Source organism: Thermobia domestica, chromosome 3 (genome assembly GCF_964235325.1).
Source record: "Thermobia domestica chromosome 3, izTheDome1.hap1.1, whole genome shotgun sequence".
NCBI lineage: Eukaryota > Metazoa > Arthropoda > Insecta > Zygentoma > Lepismatidae > Thermobia > Thermobia domestica.
This window is the reverse complement of record NC_137456.1, coordinates 276385520-276408685: the sequence shown is the minus strand read 5'-3', so window position 1 is coordinate 276408685 and position 23166 is coordinate 276385520. Positions and strand designations below refer to the sequence as shown.

Below are 23166 nucleotides of genomic sequence, written 5' to 3'. Positions count from 1 at the left end.
TATTGGACCAGAGCCCTCCGTAACAGTTGTCAGTTTAAGCCACTGGGAGAAGAGAAGCAGATTAACCTGAAGGACCAGTGCAACATCAAAGTACTGTCCTGTTTCCCTTTTTCTTAGTTATATCTTATGAAATGACTATCAAATTACTTTTCCCTCTTAGCCCATCTACCATTATGTCTGTATTACCTTTGTAATTGTTGATTTTCTATAAAAGCAACCTAGGTTTAATCTCAGTACTTCAAAATCCTAGTCCAACTGTGTTAGCCAACATACCCGTTTATCTTTACTTATAGTATAAACTGAGCTTAACGTTAACATCAGTTGCTTGCACAGTGCGAAATCGAGATTCTAATTCCCGCATTTTTTTTTTTTTTTTTTTTTTTTGTTTTATTTCATTATTCTTAATATGGCTGTCAACATACAGAAATTAGGTTGTGTACATTCATTTCTATCTTTCAAATATTTTTAAAACGCAAAGTCGTTTCAGGTTTTTGCTAATGAATCTGGCACGCCACCAGAGTTGAGCTCGATATACAAGATCTGTCTGTTATCCATCGCCTTGCATCTCAGTTTCCATTGAAGAAGAGTGTGTTGAAGCACAATTTAATCAAGTTTGTTCCATTCGTCTTACGAAACTTTCTACAGATCGTTGAATATGCGCGCTGTCGATGGTTCAAAGCTCGATTCAACAACGGGAACCAACAAACATTCATGGGAAATCCATCAGAGGACTTCACGGGAATGTCTGTAAAGCGGAATGCACGAATTTCCGCTTTACGTGCCACTACGTCACCGTTCACTTCCTCTTAAGAATTAAAATTGTCCTGCGAATTAAAATTGAAATGTGTCCCACATAGGAATGAAATATCATGGTGGTACATTGGCTCCAAAATGTTCATCTGGTAATAAGCTTTAAAAAAAAGTACTTAGAACTACCTCTGGACCCACAGAAACGACAGAAGATGGTCTTTGTTTTCCGATATACATCCATGTCTCGTCCAGAGTACTATAAACGACTACCTGTCCAATGTACGATGGCATTTGTACAACTTTCGATTGTTCGTCGACTTCTCCATTACATGTAACGGGCGGAGCATATAAACTCAAGCCTTATGATTTTTTGCTGAGATTCTTTAGAAAAAGAAAAAAATAATTCGGCTCCGTTATTTCTTAAAAGTCGTTATAACTTTGTTAAGCTAGTCGTAAACACACTTGTTGGAAGAAATAAGAATATGAAGTGCTCAAGACATATCAGATGACTCAAGAGCCTCTAGACACACATGCACACAAGAATGCATCTCGTAACAAACATTTATTGTAATGATTATCAATAACATTATACAAATATATTTAAACGCAATACCTGTTTAATATCTTCTTGCACTGCCTCGTCCATTGCGTATCTTTCTAAGTTCCTTGGAGCTGTCTTTGTACTTTGCATTCGAACTTGGGACAGCAGCTCAACTAGTCGACCCTGTAAACGAAAAGAGGACAAATTAATTTTAATAGCTCTCCTTTGAAAGATCTGGGCCCTTAACCTGCATATATAAAAATTAAAAAGAAAGAAAGAAAAAATTAGAGATTATTGCTGAGGAACGTTAAGTTTACTAGCAATTGTCTCGCACACAGTAGTGGAACCTCAATTCCTCTCCCAATACAAATACTTTTCAAGGCCCCTCAAATGACTGCATATCCAAGAAAATAAAACTTTCGTTGTTAAACTTTTTCAGATGTCTCGTTTTCAGCTTTTCATGTTGAAAATTATTATTATTATTATCTTTATTATTATATTATTATTATTATTATTATTATTATTATTATTAATACACACAAAAATTCCTTCGCAAAATATGTTTAATCCAATTGGACCTCCTACGAAGGATGCTGGCTAAAAGCGTCTTCTTCTCTTCTATTCGTTTTAAAACATCTTCGTTTGTTACTCTCTCTGTCCCTTTTATCTTGTATTTATTAGATTAAATATTGATTGTTCACTTATGTAAAACATGAAAACTAAGATCATGTTCGCTTTTTAACAAAAATCAAAACTCAACTGATAAACTTATCAGATGTACGAAAATGAAATGAAATGAAAATTTTTGAATTTTACGTCCCACGCCTATGCCGGTTAGGCTAAAGGAAACGGTGATGATGAGAGATGAGTGAAATGGTGGAATGAAGAAAGTGGAAGGAAACGGGAGAACCCCGAGAAAACCCACGAGCACGGTGTTTGTCCACCACAAAGTTCACTTGGCGGGGGCTGGGATCGAACCCGGGACCCCAAGCACTAGAGGTGAACGCTCTACCACTGAGCCACCGCGCTCCCCTCAGATGTACGAGTAACTACGAATACGAATACAATATATCAGTACGTTGTGATTTGTCTTTCCAAACTTTTCTCCTTCCTTTAATTGTACTATTGTCAGTAGTGGCCTGTCTACTTCTCTTACAGAAATTTATAATTTTTAACCTGTAACTTTTCAACTACAAAAATTTCAATTCACTTTTGATTAAAAGCTCGAAAATTATACTCTGGACCAAGTTGCATCCACTGTATTAACAATTTGAGTGATTCCGTTAAAAAAGGACTTCCTTATATTTATTTACATAAAATATTTACATCCCGCAGTATCACAAATATCAACAAACTCACCTTGAATTGAGTTGGAATATTTAACTGTGCCTGCAGATTTTCTAACTGCGAACGTAACATTTCCTCTTCTGGTTGCATAGTAAGACCAGCTTTTCTACAGATTTCTTGCTTTACAAGCACCTGGGACAAAAATGAAATAATTAAAAATCAAGCAATATATGTAAATAATTACAGTATTTATACGAATGTGTATGTTATTTATATTATTTTTAAATCCTAAAACTAAAAGGATGTAAAACGACAAGAAGTGACCATACTTTATCTACATTTTAGACGGTAACAACAGTGAATCGGCAGTAACAAGAATACATATGTTAGAGTACAAAATTGGTAAGTATGAATTTAAGGTGTACGGTGTTGTATGATGCATCAGTAATGCAGTGACACTGGAAATAAATATTGTGCACAAGTTTTACTGATTGAACTATAGGGTACATATCCATAAGGAACACAAAACTACCTTTGTGCCTCAGGGTTTTATCTGTTTATCGTACCATTTCGATCCTCGCGGAGATCTTGTTCATCAACAATTTTTACCGCGTTGCTGGAAAGATATTTTCTGCGCGTATGTTTAGTGTATTTTCCTATAAAATACAAGTATATTTCAGTATTCTGCAAAATCTTGATTCTTCACTATTTTAACAATTCCTAGGTTCTAATGTTAGCCCATTACCTAATTTAACAGAATATTTTGGTCCTAATTAACGGACTTATTATATACAAGTCCATAAAAGTATCTTTAAAATAATTAACTTGGTTCTGTCTATTAAAGTTAATATGTCATTATAAATTGTCCTTATAAGAGACAAAAACACTATCATCTAATAAACAATTTACTGTAAGTTGAATATATACATGTTATATTTATTTATAAATTTTCTTTTCAAAAATGATTTCTTTCATTTTTTGCGTTGTTCCATATACTAAGTTGCAAGGTTAAGCAACTGACTATCCAACTCAGTGTCATGACACTGTGAGCAAATCCGAGCTATAATAGTTACGAGGAGAGTGTCTCGAAACATCCTTTAGTAGTAACATGTGAAAAACATGTACTGTTGGAAAATAACAGTAAATTTTGCAAGGTATTGACTTTTTCTTTATATCGTGATTATGTTGTCCCATCTATGACCTAGGTTCCCCTATATAAATTGAGTTGAGGTCTTCAGTCCTAATGAAAAACTATTCAAAAATGTTCCTTTCCGCGTTGCTGAAACATGGATATAAAGAACTCCTTCTTTCTATGTTGTGTCATGTTTTCTGTAAATATCTAGACAAACCCGAAGTCGAGGGGTTCTTAGCTTCTAGGGTCTCGAATATGTTCTTCAATTGTAGTGGAAATACTTCTCTTTCCCATTCCTATATAGGACTCAGTATACTCACAAGCAATAACGTACATTCCTGGAGAAACTAATTCATTCCTGAAATAATTTTTGAATGCTCACAAAAAGCTTTCAAAACTTGTGTACAATTTTATCGCAAAATTGATTCTCAATTCGTCAAGGAATGCATACCTTATCGGTTTTCCGATTATTTACAAATTTATTTGTTGTGAACCACCCATGCAGATCTTTTCCGTTTTCTAGTGAATCAACACCACACTTCTTTTCTAAATCAAACAGTATTTTAAGGTGCTTGATATTTTTCCTTCCGCAGAATATCGGAAAGCTATTAGAAATTTTTTCCAAATTTTCGCCTTTATGAGGTAGAAGTGTGCCAATTCTTTGTATACATATAAAATAATACGGCTTTTATCCTAAAGGTTGAAATGCAGAATTTGTTGTTGTTTCGGTAAATGTGGATGTCTAGAAAATTAAAGATTGTTGACGAATGTTTTCCACAGTAAATTTTAAACTTTCGTAGATGCTGTTAAATTCAATAATAAGATCTGAAAATGTGTTTTTATCTTTGTAAATAATTATTGTCTTCGCAGAGAAAATACCTGATAAATTTGAGTTTTTCTTTGCTTAGGACAGGGGCTTTCAAACTGTGCGGCGCGCCACCCTGGGGTGGCGCCGAAGATTGTCAGGGGCGGCGCGAGTACCTTTAAAAGAAAGACCCTACAAAGCAGGGTTGGCAAAAAACATGCTTTTTATTGAAAAAAGAACTTTTTTTTTTTGTTTAAACCAGGTTTTTTGGTTTAAATAATTTGCTCCATATATTCATATCATATATGGACAGAAATAAGTTTGTTTCGCCTTGATGTTATTATGCAACAACCGGGTTATGTTGGAAGGGGTCAAATAAGCTTAAAGCGGAATAAAAACAGCTTCTCGAGTTACATCCGAGAGAAACTGTCCTCCATTTGAACTCGGAACCAGGACTAATTGGCCACAAATGCGATACATCTGCCGACTCACTCACGAAGGAATCCTGATAAAAATAAATTGTACTGATCTTTACATGCTTCTTAATATAACTGTCAAGAGTCATTTCAGGACAAAAAGATAAACAATTGCACACGTGAAACCATTATACAGAATTACATATGAACAATTTCAAAGTACTACGGAGTACAAAAGAACTAATTTAGTTCAAGTTAGTTAACAACGACTTTCATTAGTCCAAATTAAAGAAATACAACGACTTAATTTGCATAACAGTAAGAAATAAATAAATAATAAGTGATTAAAGATACAAATTATTTGAGTCCACTTTGGCTCAGACTCATTTATACATAAATAGATATCAAAGATACTTCTCATTTCACTAAATGCCTCTCGTGAGGTCTGTATGAACCCCCCCCCCCCCCCACACACACACAAAAGTACGGCATTTCGATGTATTTTATCAATAGTAAACATTGAAACGAAACAATATTTAGAATTTTTCTTTGATTGCAATTACATAACAATAATAATAACTACAAAAAAATCAGAAAACAAACATTTATAAACTTATAAAAAAAATTGCTTTTGTAATAGAATCTTCTTGAGTAATGAATGGGGAATTTAGGTCTGAATATAATACAAATAATATACGGGAGTGAAACGTGATAACCCACAAATGTGTGTCCATCAAGATTTTACAAACACACTTTTACGAACATTTTTCGTTTTTTGGTTTAAACCACCTTGGTTTAAACCAGCCAACCCTGCTACAAGGGAACATATTTATAATGCAACACCATACTTAAGTGTGCACTAGGGCGGGGCAAAATAATAATAATTGATGCAAATTTAATGAAGATCGCTGCTCTTGCATGTGCTAAGCACACTTTCAGTATGATTTCTAAAAAAAATGCGGAGATTGTGTCATCAATCCAGTTCGGGGCGGCAGCAAGTCCTGGACACACCGAAACCTGGAAGGACCTGCACGGCCACTACAGAAAATAATTGTCAGGATGGTGGATGATATGATTAAAGTGAACCGGTGTATCACCATCAATGAAGTAGAGGAGGGCTTTGGAAGCAATGCTGAGATCATAGAAGCTGTTCAACGCTTCTTCCGTATACAGAGCCCTGAATTTTTCCTGGAAGGGTTTTTGAAGCTTATAGACCGGAATGACGAATGTCTCAATGTACGTGATACTTATGTAGAAAAATACAGGTAGTCTGATCTTGAATGTCACATGCTATTTTTGGTCTTGCATCTCTACCTCTGTCCACAGTCGAATAGGGAAACTTATTTTTGGACTCCTCCTGGTGTATATGTACTAGTAGTTTTAAATCGGAAAACTGCCTGCACAGTTTAACATCTTATAGAGCAGGCAGTGACATCTGTTAGCGTTACTATCATCAGGAGTAGTATCACATATTAATGTCTATGGAGTGATAAAATATGCTTATATTTTGCAGATGAAAATTCATAGCAACGGCCTTAGTTAAAAATTACATCTAATAATTACAAATGCTGATTTTACAAATAGTCGTACCTCTTCACTACATTATTTAAAAGTACAGCATCTCCTAAAACAAACAAACAAACAAACAAAAAAACCCGTAATACTAGTTATTTACTCATGAACACTGAACAAACTATGAACGAGGTAGCGATGAGAATGGAAGTTTTGTATTTACCAATTCGTTCTGTGGATTTAAAAATGTCGTGTTTACCTGCAATATTCTATGCTCCAGCTCTACAAATCTTCTTCTGTATTCAGCTATCTTGGCAACAGATACAGAGTGCCTTCTCTGCAGCTCTGTTATATCTTGGGCTACTTTATCGAGGAAAGCTTGATGAAGCTGAGTTTCTTGTTCCTGACATTTCATCCTCCAACGCACTTCTTTGAATCCAACCATAGGTACTGGTATTAACTTCTCTGGGTTGGGATTATCTAGTTGAGCTTGTTTCCATAATCTTGAATCAATACCTACAGCAATAAGAATTCATTAAGAAACTAATATATTTAAGGATTGCTACAAATTTTGCTAATTAAATGTCCTGATTTTCCAGGGCTACTTTCAAAATTTCTCATCGACAAGCAGAGATTTATACTTAGTATTATATTAGTGGTGAATAGTCACGCACATCAATTTTTTTTAACACTTACCTGACAGAAAATACCTCACGCAGACACTTTTTATTGCTAATGAAGAAGAACGTATGTAACAGTACTGAATTACGAAGATAACTCTAGAAGGATCATCCTTGGATTTTATTTAATTCGAGTATTCAGACAAAGCTATCAGCTACTAATCGGCTTGACGGAAATCGCTGTAATTGATTGGTACAGATATCAATTCCAGACGTAGTGACAGTGGCTTTACAGTTTTCAGCACTGTGTTACTTCACAAGATAATTTAGCTGTCCCCGCTGGTCTAATGGCTAGTGCGCTTTTAGTGCACGGTATCTCGAGTTCAATTCCCGGTAGGAGCCCTGAAATTTGAATGCATTACGCTGATTCATATTCTATTTAACACTGTAGGCCCACGTCTCATATAGCCTCGGTGCTGACAAGAAACACTGCAACTCTAACCAACCAATCAAACCTTAAATTGATTCTTGGTCTACTTGTACTTTGAGACACTCACTTGGTTTACAGTTTTTAACACTTTATTCTAATCTTGCTGACATTGTAAAAATATGTGATAACAACGATGTTATGAAATTTAATGATATCTTAGGGTAACAAGTATACTCAGACTGAAAGATACCATGATAAATCTAAAATGTATTAAGTTTGTTCCGTGTGACGATTCCTTCTGACATGCGGAGAGTTGCCAATCTACCATTCTACCTCAGTGATATAAATGCCACAAACCTCTTCTAACTCAACCAATTTTTCTCTGCTTCATCGCGTGCAACTCATTATGCCTGATGATTCTGTTTAGGCACCGAAAAATTGACTAAAGAAAATTTTGGAAAAAGAGTGTACAAAAAGTACGGAAGATACGTAGTACACAGCTTTGCATCGATTTTTCAGTAATCTTTTAATGATATAGAGCCAAAACTGAATGATGGATAAAAAATATGTGAATCGATATTACATCTGGCGAGGCGAATATGAATTTAGAAAACGACAAAAGAATGCACGAATGTTGTAATATTTATTACTGTGGAAAATTTATGGATTCATTCACTTCGAACACTTGTGTTAAGATACCTTGATATCTTTCAATATCAAAATTTAACCATAATGAAACTATGGAATCAACAGTACACAGCGAGTGATTTGCAACATTTTATAACATGAGTGCTCCAGGCCAAATGTGAGAAAAATAGATGAGAGTTAAGAAATGGAATAAAGCTAAAAGTTGCGGTTTATCTGTGCTCTTGGTAATAAACTTAATAATGTGTCAAAAGCAGTTTACGAGATAACTGAATAGCATTTTGAATATAAAATATATGTGCATGAAGAATTAGAAGCATGCAGATACGACAAGAGATTTTAAGTAAGATTATGACTGTGCTTTCATGAAGAATTGAGTTTATATTCGTCCGTTCCGAGTTCAAAGTTTCTTCTCAACACTGAAGACATGAAAAGTGACTCTACCGCTGAATGCAGGAGCACAAGAACTACCATTGGGAATTGAACCTGGGCTTCCCGTACCGAAGGTGAGAACCCTAACTCACGCAGAAGCCCAATTGTTATTCAAAACTGAGTTAATAGTCAGGGCCATCTATCAACACAGTACTTTCTACTTAAATTAAACTGTTTCATAGACTGCAGCTTTCATAATTACTTAATGTACGTTTGCAGTGCGAATTTCCAAGCCACCGAAGAAGACAAGAGGTTTTGTTGAAACCATTTGGGATTTTTCAAATTGTGATGTATTTAATGGTAAGTCATTGCCAAATATTAAATACCATTTTTATACCTTGCGTGCAGGAGAGCTTGTGAACTAATGTACAAAGAGTTTACTATGTTTGGCTTTAAACTTTTATTTTCAATTACAAATTTTCATTCACTTTCAATTTATCTTTCCGCTTAGGAAAAGGTAAAACAATACAGCAAACAAGATTCAACTCATAAAACGTATTTGGTTAAAAGAATGCACGAGGAAAACAGCTACTGAAACTATCAATAATATTCTGCATTCTGATCAGACATCCTAACAATGTTTAGTGTTCATGGCTTAATTTTATTGTTTTTAATTTCTTTCCGCCATTCGGAAAAATGAAATGAAATGAAATCTTTACATACTACAGTTATGCCGTGTGGGCTAAAGAAGGCGGTGATGTTAGAAATGAATAAAGTGGGAGGAAGCGGGAGAACCTTGAGAAAACCCATGTACACGGTGTTTGTCCACCACAAAGCCCACTTGGCGCGAGCTGGGATCTAACCAGGGACCCCATGCACCACAGACTGTACTGTACTTTACTATTGAGCCACCGCGACCCCTTTCTGCCTTTCGGATGTAATACTCTTATTGAAAGGTGGTTTCCTTCTATTGCATACCACATCCAAAATAAACTTCCTGAAAAGAAATAGAACGAAATAGGAAGAGACAGATGAATTTATCGCCACCACTACACACCGTTATAGATACTGATGAAGACATAAGGCTGATTAGCCATTTCATAAGTGTTTCCTTGCGCAATCTTTGAATCACGCTTATTTATTTTCTTTCTTGTTTTGTATTGTTCACATTTTCCTACATTTTCGTTTTTTGAAAGAAAATGAAATATCTAGTTTTACGATCAACGAAACTTTTAATTATACCCTTAAGGCTAAAGGAAACGGGTGATCAATGAAATTGAATGATCGCGAAATAATTGGTGGAACAAGTGTGTGGAAGGAAATAGGAGAAACCCAAGAAAATCCACGGACATGATGAAGTCCATCACAAATTTAGGTGGCCGGGTATCGAACAAAGGACCCCTCGCACACTGCAGGTGAGAGCTCTACTACTAAGCCACCTACTCCCCTGTTGTTTGTGGAGGGCCAGTGTGAAAGAATACCGGTACTCCCAAGTTATGTAAAAGCTGTTGGTATAATTACTACTAATTAATATATAAAATTGTAATTTAATGTTGGTAGAGCAAAGAATAGGACTTATAATTTTGAAATATATATATATCAGGGGCGTCATTTAGGGGGGGCAGGAGGGGGCAATTGCCCCCCCTCCAAGAGTTTGAGTAATATACTTTAATCAGTTGTATACTAATATACTACTACAAAACATGAAAGTCTTATGTCGGTGGCGCTCTTGCCCCCCCCCAAGCGAAGTCTGAAATGACGTCCCTGATATATATATATATATATATATATATATATATATATATACAGTGAAACCTCTACTAACGGACACCTCTATAAAGCGGACACCTCCCGTAACGGACATATTTTGTAATCCCCAAACATTGCAATAGGAAAAAACATATTGGCAAACCTCTCTAAAGCAGACACTCTCTAGTACAGACACGGACAGTGTTTTCTGTCTTTTATAGATATTATTTACCTCCGTATTACGGACACTTTCTCTAGAAACAAGTTAAAAAGTATAGTAAAAATTCATTTTTTCATATATGTATCACCAAGGAAGCAATGTGACATTTAGCTTCCTCAACTGTCTGTTCAGCAACCCAGATGAAGCGTCTCTGTTTAGCAACACTCTCATGTCCTTTGAATGCATCCCACTCCCACCCAAGCTATTTTGGACACAAAAGTGATTAACATTTGCCCGACGTTTGGGATGACATGTTATGCTACTGTCCTTTGGAATCTCTGACCAAGCAGAAGACAAGTTTGGTATTTTTTGCCCGTGGGTACGCATATTGTCTCAAAAAAGACACTTCTGGAGTGCAATTAATCCACAAATTAAAGCGACATACTGAAAACGTAGTAAGTAGTGATAAGTGTAAAGTACAGAGAACTATAGCATCTTATTTCAATGTTGTGCCTCGAACATAGAGTATTGGATGGCGGAGGATAATACAGGTATCGTAACATTTTGGTAATATTCGTAAATACACGATTCATACAAAAATATTTTTTTCTAATTACATATCACCTTGATTACTAATTTACGTAAGAAAATATTGAAACCTCTTTTAGGCGGACACCTCTCTATAGCGGACAGTTTTTGATTCCCCACGGCTGTCCGCTTAAGAGAGGTTTCACTGTATATATATATATATATATATATATTTAACACGGAGATTATGTTTACTCTGTAAGAAAAATGAAATGAAATCTTTGAATTTTACGTCCCACGATTATGCCGGTTAGGCTAAAGGAGACGGTGATGATGAGTAATGAATGAAATGGTGGAATGAAGAAAGCGGGAGGAAACGGGAGAACCCCGAGAAAACCCACGCACACGGTGTTTGTCCACCACAAAGTTCACTTGGTGGGGGCTGGGATCGAACCCGGGACCCTACTCTCTAAGAACTAAAGGTTGAATTTTCCTTTTTTACCCTTTGTTGTATATGTAAAAACATTTAAATTTAAAAAAATGGATAGGCTCGCTTTGAGTTACCACGTTGTTTTTATGCCGGGGTGAGGAGATGTAAGGAGTTATTACCCTTGGCGACAGCATGTTTGAAAACTACACTCCTTAAATTATTTTGATAATTACTGATATTAAGTTTTATTGTTACAGTAATTTAGATTGACACCCCTCCATATGTTCGAAAGTGTTTCTTGTGAACGGAACGGACTGGGAGACAAATATGCTAAGTTCCTTTTTATACTGCCTCGCTGACTACGACTGACATTTATCTATTCATTTTATCGTTGAAACATCAAAAAAAGACACAACATAGAATTTCTTAAAAAAATGAAGTTCTCAATTCCAGGAAACCTCAGAATACCCCGTATTAGGGCTTCAAAGTCGTTGAGAGCAGGCACAACCTAAACCCGAACATGGGATGATAATTATGGATGAGTGTAGCTTCTTTTCATTACGTAAGTTGAACCCTCAGGAACGGAACTGGCTACGGAGCTCCTCATTTCAATCCTCTAGATAAAGAGATCGGGTCTTCAAACGGATGAGGGTGTGATACCTTTGGAAACAGGGAGAACACTAAACTCCGTTACTTTTACAACGGAGAAGAGAATGATCCTGGGTCATCCAAAATTTGTGAACCATATGTTTTTAACAGGCCTGAAGATACTATTGTAGACGTTAGCGAAACTAACGTAAAGGGAAAGACTCCACATCAGAGAAGATCACTTATGACCTGAAGCTCTTTAACTGGGATCACGCTTGAGGAGTCTACTAGATATAACCCGTGCAGAATTAAGGCGGTAGATACTTTCCTGATAAGCTAACACGTAGTAAGATGGTGCGAATGACGAATATCGAATATTGTACCTACGGTGTTCTCACCCTTGCAGCACGTCTCAGCCTCGAAATGAAGTTCGAAATTACTAGTAGTATTCTTTGGGAAGTCAGCTATGTTAAATTATAAGTATAAACACTGTTTTGTGTTTAACATACGAGAATGAAATACACTGGATCATACAGTATTGTATAAAATTGTGAACTACATTGTTCAAAAAATAACTAGTAATATCTAAACTATAGCTCTCTTGATACTCATTAATACTGCTCAATCACAATAAAATTCGCACTTTTAACGTACAAAGCCCGAAGTGCTGTAATTTAAAGGAATTAAGTAGTAGACGGGTTGTAATGTGAGCGCCGTCCGTGTATGATGCATGTTAAATCATTAGGTCTTACTTGGAGTCGAAGTAAAAGCAAAAAGAAGTAAACTAGTAAAAATGGTAATGGGAATAAATATTTATCATCACTATCAACCACACAGGGGTTGCTCTCCGTCACACTGAGTTCCAATCGGTTACATTAAACAAAAATCCATATATAAAATGACCGGCAGTAGTTTGTCAAAGTACATTATTATTCATGAAAACTGGGGCAAAACAGCAAAAGGAGGGAACGGTCCTCACTATTGTCTTGATTGGTCTTATATTGGTCAGAATCCTCAGAAGCCTTGACAGATCTTTTCAAGAACCAGACGGAAAATCAAAAATAGAGTAACAAATTACACTGTTCTGGCCAAACCACGATCCCGAAATGCCTGAAAATTGATCATATTGTAGTTCAGACATTACAGATTCCCATGATATGGACCAAAGTTCAAACCCCGGCCCAAGATTATCGAAATTAATAATTTAATTACGAGTTTCTTCCTTGTTTCTGCCAACATTACTGTGCAATGTATTCTATTTATTCAATCTTTTTGCCAGAAATTAGGATTCAGAATCTTCACAGCTTCTCACAGGTATTTCTTTTTGGCCAAGAAAACTAACAGAAGGATTGAAGGATAATTAAACTTACGCTAAAGATCTCCCATCGAATTTACACGTACCATTTCCTGATCAAACTTACTATAGAATTAACCATGAGCCAGAGATTTGATCAGGAATTTAGTCATACAGAGATTGTGGGAAAATTAATTCCACGGTAGACGCTCAAACTCATGCATTCTGCCTTATAATTTTAAGAGATTATTTTATTTTATATAATAAAACTAAAGGCTTTTTCTTTCCTTTTCTGTGCTGTTTTGGTTCCTTATGACAAAAGGCCAAGAAAGCGGAAATTTACTTGGCCGAGATTATACCTTCGATTTCCGCCTATTCGCTTTACTTGTCTGAGAATTAAAAATCACTTCGGGAAACTCGCTAAAAAATGCTCCATTGTTACAATATCTATAATGCTGGGTTCAAGTACCATGACAACGACGTGCAAATGTATTACGTTACACCACACTGCTCACAAATAACGTGACCCAAAGGAAGCACGTAGTTCTGCATTTACAAATATTCTACCGTCATCTTTCTAACAAGACTGGCCTCCAGGAAGTGACATGGAACGAGAATAATTTGGAATTTTGATCCCATTTTACCGAAGGTTACCAGAACTTGGGAACCACCGTTTAATATAGTTTGAATCCCGTTGAGAAGTGTCAATTCCATTATTTTACATGCTGGCTGGAAGGACTACATTGACTAACTTTTCATATTCAGGTCAGGAAATGGAGACATTAACAATTTCAATATATTTTTTTTATTTATTTATTTTCTTTTAAATACATTCTTGAACCGTGTTACATTTCGTGTGTTGTGACGGTCCATGGATCAGTTTCCATGTCCTTATTACATGCCTATAACAGTGTGTAGAAGTGACGGTTTATTTTATTTATTTATTATTCCTCATTTTACCCTTATACTAAGAACTTGATTACTGCCATCTGTCTGAAAGAATTTCATGACAAATATACTGATAAATATCAACATACAGTATATTTTTATTCAAACATTACTTCAACCTCTTTAAATAATATCTGATCCAAGTATAGTGGTTAATTAATAGAGTGGAAAATATATCTCACCTGCTGGAGGATTATCCAAATATATTTTGAGCTGTTCCTTACTTGGAGAAACATGAGGATGACAATCTATGGCACCCATAGTCATCAACTGCTGTTTTTGTGGTGCATTTAAAACAAAATTTGAAATTTCAGTGGCTGGGATACGTCTTGTGATACCTTAAAAATAAAAATAATTAAAAAAAATAAAAAAAAAAATTTAGTAATGAAGTACGTATTATACATTTTTATGTATTTTTTATAAAAGCTTCTTCCTACGTGCTGTAGAGGCCCAACTTAAACCTACAAATGTCTTTTGAATAAACAGTTACCTATTGCACGATGTAATAACATGAAATTGTTTATCCCGCTTGTAGTAAAACAGCTATTTTTATTTTATTTAAACATACTGCCATATAACCTTTTGTAAGTTTTGAAATTATTTAAAATTAACTGGAAATAGAAATACAAAGCGTTCAAAAAGTCTCGATACACCTGAATTGTCACATATTCAAAGCAACGAGAAAATTATTTTACTCAAAATTTATTATATTTTAAGGCACAAAAGCACTATGTACAGGGCGTAGCACATACACACACATTTTCACAGCAAATGTTGGACATGTCCCCCATGAACCTCCAAACATGCTTGCACATGTTTCTTCTTGTTCTCAAATACTCTCACAAGTTGTTCATGTGGAATGCTATGAGCAAAATCTCGAATAGCTGTTTCGAGTTCTTGTAGCGTGTGGGGGTTCCCTTTATAAACAGAATTCTTTGCATAACCCCAGAAGTAAAAATCCGGAAAAGACAAGTCAGGAGACCGGGGTGGCCACAATCCTTTTGAAATTATTCGATCTTCAAAAACCTCTTGCAGTAACCTCATGGTTGGGCGAGCTGTATGTGCTGTAGCGCCATCTTGTTGTATCCAAGCCTTACGAATTTCGTCTTCCGTTAGTTCTCCCATGAACTAGTGAATAATTTCACAATAACGAGTTGAATCTATTGTTTGTCTGAAAAATATGGGGCCGACTATTCTTCTTCTGGATATTTCAATCCACATCCCTACCTTCTGGTCATGCAGAGGAACTTCATGTGGATTTTCTGCACACCACAAACGTGAGTTCTGGGCATTGACGTAATCTGATAAATGGAACCAGGCCTCATCAGTAAAAAAAAACCTTATCCAAAACATCGTCAGACTTGTCCATAACAAAACGTGAAAACCATTCACAATACTGCACTCGTTTTACACTGTCGGGAGGAAGTAACTGCTGCACCGCTCTCACCTTATACATACTTCAGATGCAGTTTCTTACGAACCGCCTTTTGTGCCGTACCAACACTTATAGCTTCTTCCTGGGCAAGTTTTTGAAGTGGTTTATAGGGGCTATGTTGCATTGCATCCGATATGTGTAGCATTTTTTTTTTTTCATCGAGCACTGACGATCTACCACTTCGATCATAGTCCATTACCGTTCCAATGTCTCTAAATTTATCGATCAGTGCCCTTACAGTGTGACGATTCGGAACAGGTGTATCCGGAAACCTAGCTGCAAACTTATCTTTGGCTGTCTGTTTGTACTCACCTTGTTCACAGAACACATGTTCAACCACGAATATTCGTTGTTCCAAAGTTAACACCATTGTTTCAGAGACCGCTAACTAGATGCAACAATCACTTCAACGTCACTTTGCCGACTGGAATCTAAGAAAGGAACTTCACGCAAGGCGATAATATAGCAGTGTTGCAAAACTTCGCATAAAATTTTATTTCATGTGACTTTGAATGCGACTTTGACTTGCCACGATTCAGGTGTATAGAGACTTTTTGAACGCTCTGTAGAATAAACTCTTAATACTTCCACAACGTATGAAGAAATATGTGGGAATATCACACTCAGTCAAAAGCTCCTGCAGCTGTCGAAGATTTGTCATTTGAGTTCTACACAAACTATTCACTCAATGAATTCTGACTATTATTGTGTGTCTTCATAGAAGCTTCAGAATACATTTAGTAGAAATATGAAAGTAAACATTCACCCTGCCTTACTTCATTAGTTCATTACTTCATTGCTTCCATAAGTTTCTCTCATTCACTTTTATTTACGGGGCCAGTAAGCTGCCTTATCTTTGCTGTTATAATGATATATAAGTGCTGTAATATATTTTGATTTGTGACATATTTTCCTGTAACCCATGTCTCGTATGTATAATCTCTCAGTCACTATTGTCGCCAACAACATGTTCTCAGAATGACAGAAGAACGCATTTCTCTTAATCCCTGGAGTGACGATTTCTTTACTATTCGTCGGCATGCCTTATTGTTTCCAAGGCCTTAGATACGCACTATCTACAGTATTTCGCTGAATGATACCCTTTAATCGCCTAAACAACATATAAATCCATACTTCTCTACTCTACTGGAAGTAAAACTCCATAGCTGGCACAGCCATCCTTTTTTTTTTAATACCTTGCATTTAGCGAGTGCATACTCGGGATCCCACAATAAGGTACGCATTTAATAGTAAGTGTGTACTTGGGATCCCGGCTTCAAAAATTAATATCGAACTAGACAGCAGCATATTCACAATGTAAATGGCTAGTATCTTCAGTTCATTCGTAGGACTAGTTTGAGAAACAAATATTAGTAAGACCCGGTGCCCATGTCAACCATTGGGAATGACTGAACCCATCAGTCCAATAAGAGAAACGCGATATCTTTGTCATCCTGAAAACATCTTGTTGGTGATTACAGTGGCTGAGTAGCATTACAGGAAAATATTGAGAACTAGGAATCAACAAATAAAGGGAAAATTTGTTAGAACTTTTAAGCTTTCTTTAATACATATTAATGTCAAGGACTACATCGAGCTGGCTGACTGGATGAAATGTAACCTGTCATTCCCTTCAATAATGAAAAACTTGACAACAGAAAATATTTTATCAGTTATGCAAAATAAAATTCTAAGTTTGAATTTATGAACTTCCAGTGTCATATTTAAACAGTGCAAAGATGTGTTAAACTTGTGACGGAATCCGCCGGAAAAGTGTGCGGACAAGATAACAGAGAAGGCTATATTAGAGCAATTGCAATCTTTGATGCCCATGGAATTAGATCGGAAATCTGATTCCACGTGATTATGTTGATGAAATCCTTGACTGATCATGGTGAAACAACTTAATTTAACATGTCCTGAGTTGTTGGAAGATTGGTAGGACGTGAATGGAGCTCGAATTGCAACCACTTACATGTGGTAGGATCTGGTCATTTCAGCAGGTATATTTTATGAAATGGGCGAAGAGCTGCAAGCCAATATTTTCATCTCAAATGTGTATATATATATATAATCCATCACTTTCTAGAGAAAATGAGTTTAAAAAAATGGCCTTATATATATATATTAATACAAAAGTGCGTCAAGTTTTTTAGTAACTAAAATAAAGTAATTTCATGTATTAGAAGTCGGTTAACTTAATCTTTAAAATTTGAGCGTTAAAGTATCATTGATAATGGTAGTTTTTTTTTTTTTTTTTTTTTAACTTCAGGCACTTTGTGCGTCTAATATTTACTCCTTTATTTGCATGCGAGTACGCAACTTTTCCGCACAATGAGAATTCAATATTTGAAAATACGCTTTTTTTCGACCCACCCTAATATACAATACGTGAAGGGAGTTGCTGCAGTCATATATTGTAAGCAGAGGGGCAAGTCACCGTATGACCTACGTGTGTAGCTTTGTGGCGTTAGGGATGAATATTTCAAACACCTCTTTTGAACGAATGGTTTTATCTGATCTTTGCCCCTTTAATATTTTTTGTATCGACATATTTTTATGAGCTTTTTCTTTGTTTATGCACCAGTTCATTGAATACAATTACAAATCATCGTCTAAATAAATGTTGATAGCAATACGTAAGACAAATTAGAGAGGAGAACAAGCGTGAGGGGAAGAAAACATACAAACCTTGGCTAGTCTTTTCTTGTACATAGAAAATAACCTGTGATTTATTATCTGACATTGGTTTCAGTCCATCGACTACTACGTTTATGGTTGTGTTAGGTCCTGGCTTTGTAAATATCGTAGACAGAAGACCACTTATCTGTGGCTGTTGATTTCTGAAAGAAAGAATATATACCCATACAAAACCAATGACGATTAACAGGTTGTTTCAAAACTCTTAACACACAAACTTATAATAGTATACAATGCGGAATACCACTAACTGGTCATTGTATTTCCGGAAACCAAATGAGACAAAATTTGGCTTCGCTATTATTCTCAACTCCTACATGCTGGCGATGAAAGAAATTTAAAAAAAATAATAATCCACAAGGAGGCTGCTTGTCTTTACGCTGGACATACTTCTGATTCGTAACGAAAGAAATTTGATATACCTGAAACGCTGCAGAAGAAACACTATATACCTACTAATAGTTCTTTCTTTTTTTCTTCTTCTTTTTTTTTAATTTGTGAATTTATTTCTTACGACCAACTTACAGGTAATTGTAATCAGTTCATCTAGAAAAGTATTTTACGAAATTATATTTTTCATGTTCCGAAAACAAATTGTATATTGTTTCAGTTATATTTGTACTAATTGTATTTGTACAGATGTATTATTATATTTGTACTACTCAACTGTATATAACACAATAGTATTTGGCTACATTTAACTTTTCATTATCCCTAAAGATGTCAGATGTGTGTTGCCTTAACGACGCCAAGAGGAGCTCCGCTGATGAATTTAATATTCTCAAGTGCATGTAGAATTAAATAATAATATACAGGGTGTTACGAAAATGCGGAACAATATTTTGGGAACAGATTGCTCACATCAAAATAAGAAAAAAAAAGTTCATATGAACCTGTGCTCAAAAGTGGATAGTTTCAGAGTTATAGGGCGCCGAAAACGTGAATTTTTAAAGTTTATAGCTCCACTACTATGGGACCTACTGTAGTCGGGTCAAGACATTACTGAGGAACTGATATGTGAACTATTCAAATATCAATGTTTAAGAATGTTTCGATACTGGCACACCAATTTTTTTTAGAGAGGTAAGTGGACAGTGATCAAGTACTCCCAAACAGCTTCTCTAAAAATGATTGTGCAAGTATCGGAGGTTCTGAAAGATGGATATTTGGATAGTTCACGTTCCTCAGTGATGCCTGACTCGACTACGATCGGTCCTATAGTATGGAACTATGGACCTCTAAAGTTCATTTTTTACGTTTTCGGCACCATATAATTACGAAACTATGCACTTTCGACCACAGGGTCATATGAACTTTTTTTCTTATTTTGATGTGAGGACTCTATTCCCAAAATATTCTGATATATTTTTGTGACATCTTGCGTAACCAGGTATAATTAATGTGGGTAGTGCACAATTGTATTTACATAATCAGAATTTTGTGAGGAGACGTATAGGAGTTGATGCCCCCTTTATCATTGTTAGTTTTCAAACTATACGTTGCTTCGTAAAAACGTTATTCCGTATTAATACGTTATTGAATGATTTGCCTGCCACTGATGTTGAAGCAAAGAATGTGAAAAAAAACTTTTGCTTAAAATGATTTAAGCTTCTGTGAACCTTGAAAACGGATAATCGATTAATATACCTTAAACATAATAATTATTTGTTTACTAGGGATACAAGCAAGGTAAGTATAATTTTTCTTTGTAAAATGTATTCCATACTATTAGTAATCATAATTGTATTTAGTCTATTGTAGCATTGGACATTAAAACGTATGTATTGGTATCTTTAGTTCCAAAAGAAATAAGTTCTCTCTGCTAGGGTTGTATGAAACAAACGGGAAGAGCACGCTAGTAAGACATTCGTAAAATTCTTCAATATTTATTAAAATAATTATTTTATATAAATCTATAAAAAGAAATAACTAACCTTAATTCGGACTCTTTCTTATTAAACGTTAAGGCAACAAGTCCTTCTGCATTATCAGTTGAGGGCATACAACTGTAGCCAATTGCCTTGAATCTGCAAAATGGATTCTCTTGAGTATATATTACTGGGGGCGTGTCTCGAGCATAAAAACCTGTCAAAAAGAGAAAGAAACTTAACGTAACTAGAAAGACTGACAAAGTAATTAAAAGTGAGTAAAAATGCTTTATGTAGCTTAATAAATAGAACAGCTGAATTATTTAGATCACAATACAACAGTATTATCGCAATGTTGCCGAGTCACACTGATTTCGGAAGTTAAATCTGATTTTTGTGCTAGCTACGTAAGTCTTAAGGTATTACAAGAAATTATATTTTAATAGACATCTAGAGCATATTCTAACCTACTTGACCCTCCTTAGTGGTATTTATATTTAGTTGTGTATATACAGTAGCTATTACTTGTGTGATTAATTTCCAACGTCCTAACTCCGCTGTCTTCCTTTTTCCATTCTTGTATCTTGAAAATATTGAATGTGAATGATTGATGATTGTTCGATAAATCCACAACAAAACACGTACTAAATAGGAAGGTGAGTAGCTTTTAGTTTATTAAGGCGTAGCGTAGTCGCTAATGCTCTCGCCTTCGGTGCGAGCGGTCCCGGGTTCAGGGTGGGGGACTCGATTTTTCAGGCCAGCCACCCTGAATGAGGTTTTACTGGGTTTTCCTTATTCACACCAGGCAAATACCGGGGTGGTACCTCACTTATAGATCCCAGGCTGCTTCCTTCCTTCCCTTTCCTCGAATAGTGTGCTCGCCGAGGGACGTTATCCCTTAAACGTGACAGGCTAAATAGCCATAGATGCCGAAATCCCAGAAATCTCAATCCTAAATCTTTATCTTCAAGCGGCTGAAGTTCACTATAAGTGAGGGAAAAAAAACTGAGGCAAGAAAAACTAAGATAAAGAACAAAACATGAACTCAGCGAAGACAACAAAACAAGAGGATTGCATACTCAGTTCACTTATTAAAATAACACGAAATCGCGAATGGCACTAACGTGCCACTTGGATACGAACAGACACTGGTGGCATCACTCAGTGAATGTAGTATGAAGTTGAAATATAAAATGCGAATGGAGCTGCTTCACATTTTGACAAACATGGAGAGAACTCCTTACAGAACACTAGCGGCATTGAAAATTTTAACTGAAACATGAGATATGTATGAAGTTCATTTAGAAAGTGGAAGACGGAAAATAAAGAGAGCTACTTTTACGACATGCTCACTGCTAATAAAAAGTTAGTCACATCTGTTCAACCCAGAAACCAAGCCGTAACTAAAAGAATGGCTCAATATGGGACAGTTTGATTCCTGAAATCTATTTTGAAGCATTGAGAAAAACAGTGACTACAGGAATATGTTTCAATAAATTTAACAATCAGATAACCAGGTATCACATTTGCAATAAAATTTATACTGAGAAGTAGCATGCTGAAGAAGAAAATCAATGGCATACACAACTTAATAGGCGTCGCTTTTCTGATTCTTCTGCGTACAAATCGAGTTCTCGCTTCATATCCTCATCATATTAGGTTACAACTAAACATTGTAGTAGATCACAGTTGATTCATTTAGGGTTTATTTTATCTCATGTCACGTTGCAATTCAATTTCCTATATATACATTATGCTGTACTTTTCTTTCTACTATTATGATGATGTCAAACCGGCAAATTAGTACTTAATTTTATTTAGAGTATGTATTCTCTAGCGTCTATTAGTTTGTTCTGTATAAGCCAATGTTCATTATCATTGTTTATTGTTATATATTATTTTGTTCTTAATTGTAATGTTACTGATATTTGTATTTTGCTTGCGATGAGTTTTCAAGTGGCACCGCTAGACATACGAATCTGTACCTTTTTTCTTTCTTTGGAAGATATGATTGGGTTCAGGAGAGTTAAGCGCAAAAGAGATGCAATTGAATTATTAAGGGTAATTCTGAAAGGTTTATAGAAAAAAGGAAAGAGGTGTTTGTTGTATTTATTGGTCTATAAAAGGCTTTCTAACGCGTGAACTGGGAAGTTCTAAAGAAGGTGGGATTGGATTGAAAAGATCGAAGACTCATAAGAAACTTATATATGAATCAACAAGTGTTAGAATAGGGAAGGAACTGACATAGGAGAGTGCAACTGGAAGAAGAGTTCGACAGGGATGCTGTCTCTCGCCAACGTTATTTAATATCTATCTAGAAGAGATAGCGAAAAAGAACCTACCTAATGAAGACGACAGTTGGGTAAGAGGAAGAATGATTAGGTGTATACGGTTTGCAGATGATATGGAGCTAGTTGCGGAATCAGAAAAGGAAATCAATAAGACATTAGAAAACATTATGAAGAGCTGTGAAGAATATGGAATGAAAATATGTGTTAGAAAGACAAAAGTCATGGTGATTAGAATCAAGCGGTCGGTGTCAAATATAGAAATAGGAGGGGAGAAAATAGAACAACAACTGACTAGTTTTCAATACCTGGGTAGTATCATTAATGATAATATGAAGTGTGAAGGTGAAATAAAAGCAAGGATAGCAATGGCGAAAGAAGCCTTGAGGAGGAAAAGATTTATGTTGTGAGATCTTAAATAAAGAGCTGAGAAAAAGACTTATAAAATGCTTCGTGTGGAGTATTGTACTGATTGGGTGAGAAACATGGACATTACGCAAAAATGATGAAAAAACAAACGGAAGGTTTCGAAAGTCGGGTGTCGAGAACGGAGAGAATTATCTGGGTCGAGCTGAAAACGAGTGAAAGGGTGTTGAAAATGGTGGGGGGAAAACAATTTTAAATATTATTAAAAAGAGGAAGAGAAACTGGTTGGGACATTGGCTAAG

At 35.7% G+C, this 23166-nt stretch overlaps 1 protein-coding gene across 2 annotated transcripts in view; it reads right to left on the bottom strand.

Annotated features, from left to right (window-relative positions):
- The window catches only part of Nup54 (nuclear pore complex protein Nup54), a 132910-nt gene that overhangs the window by 1585 nt on the left and 108159 nt on the right, over nucleotides 1-23166 (bottom strand). For both annotated transcript variants that reach the window (XM_081752431.1, XM_081752432.1), the window contains 6 exons: nucleotides 20277-20427; nucleotides 18334-18485; nucleotides 14390-14545; nucleotides 6703-6959; nucleotides 2651-2770; nucleotides 1364-1474 (listed from right to left, as the gene is read on the bottom strand). In XM_081752431.1, coding sequence (XP_081608557.1) covers nucleotides 1364-1474; nucleotides 2651-2770; nucleotides 6703-6959; nucleotides 14390-14545; nucleotides 18334-18485; nucleotides 20277-20427 — 947 coding nt within the window. The remainder of the gene's footprint in view (nucleotides 1-1363; nucleotides 1475-2650; nucleotides 2771-6702; nucleotides 6960-14389; nucleotides 14546-18333; nucleotides 18486-20276; nucleotides 20428-23166) is intronic.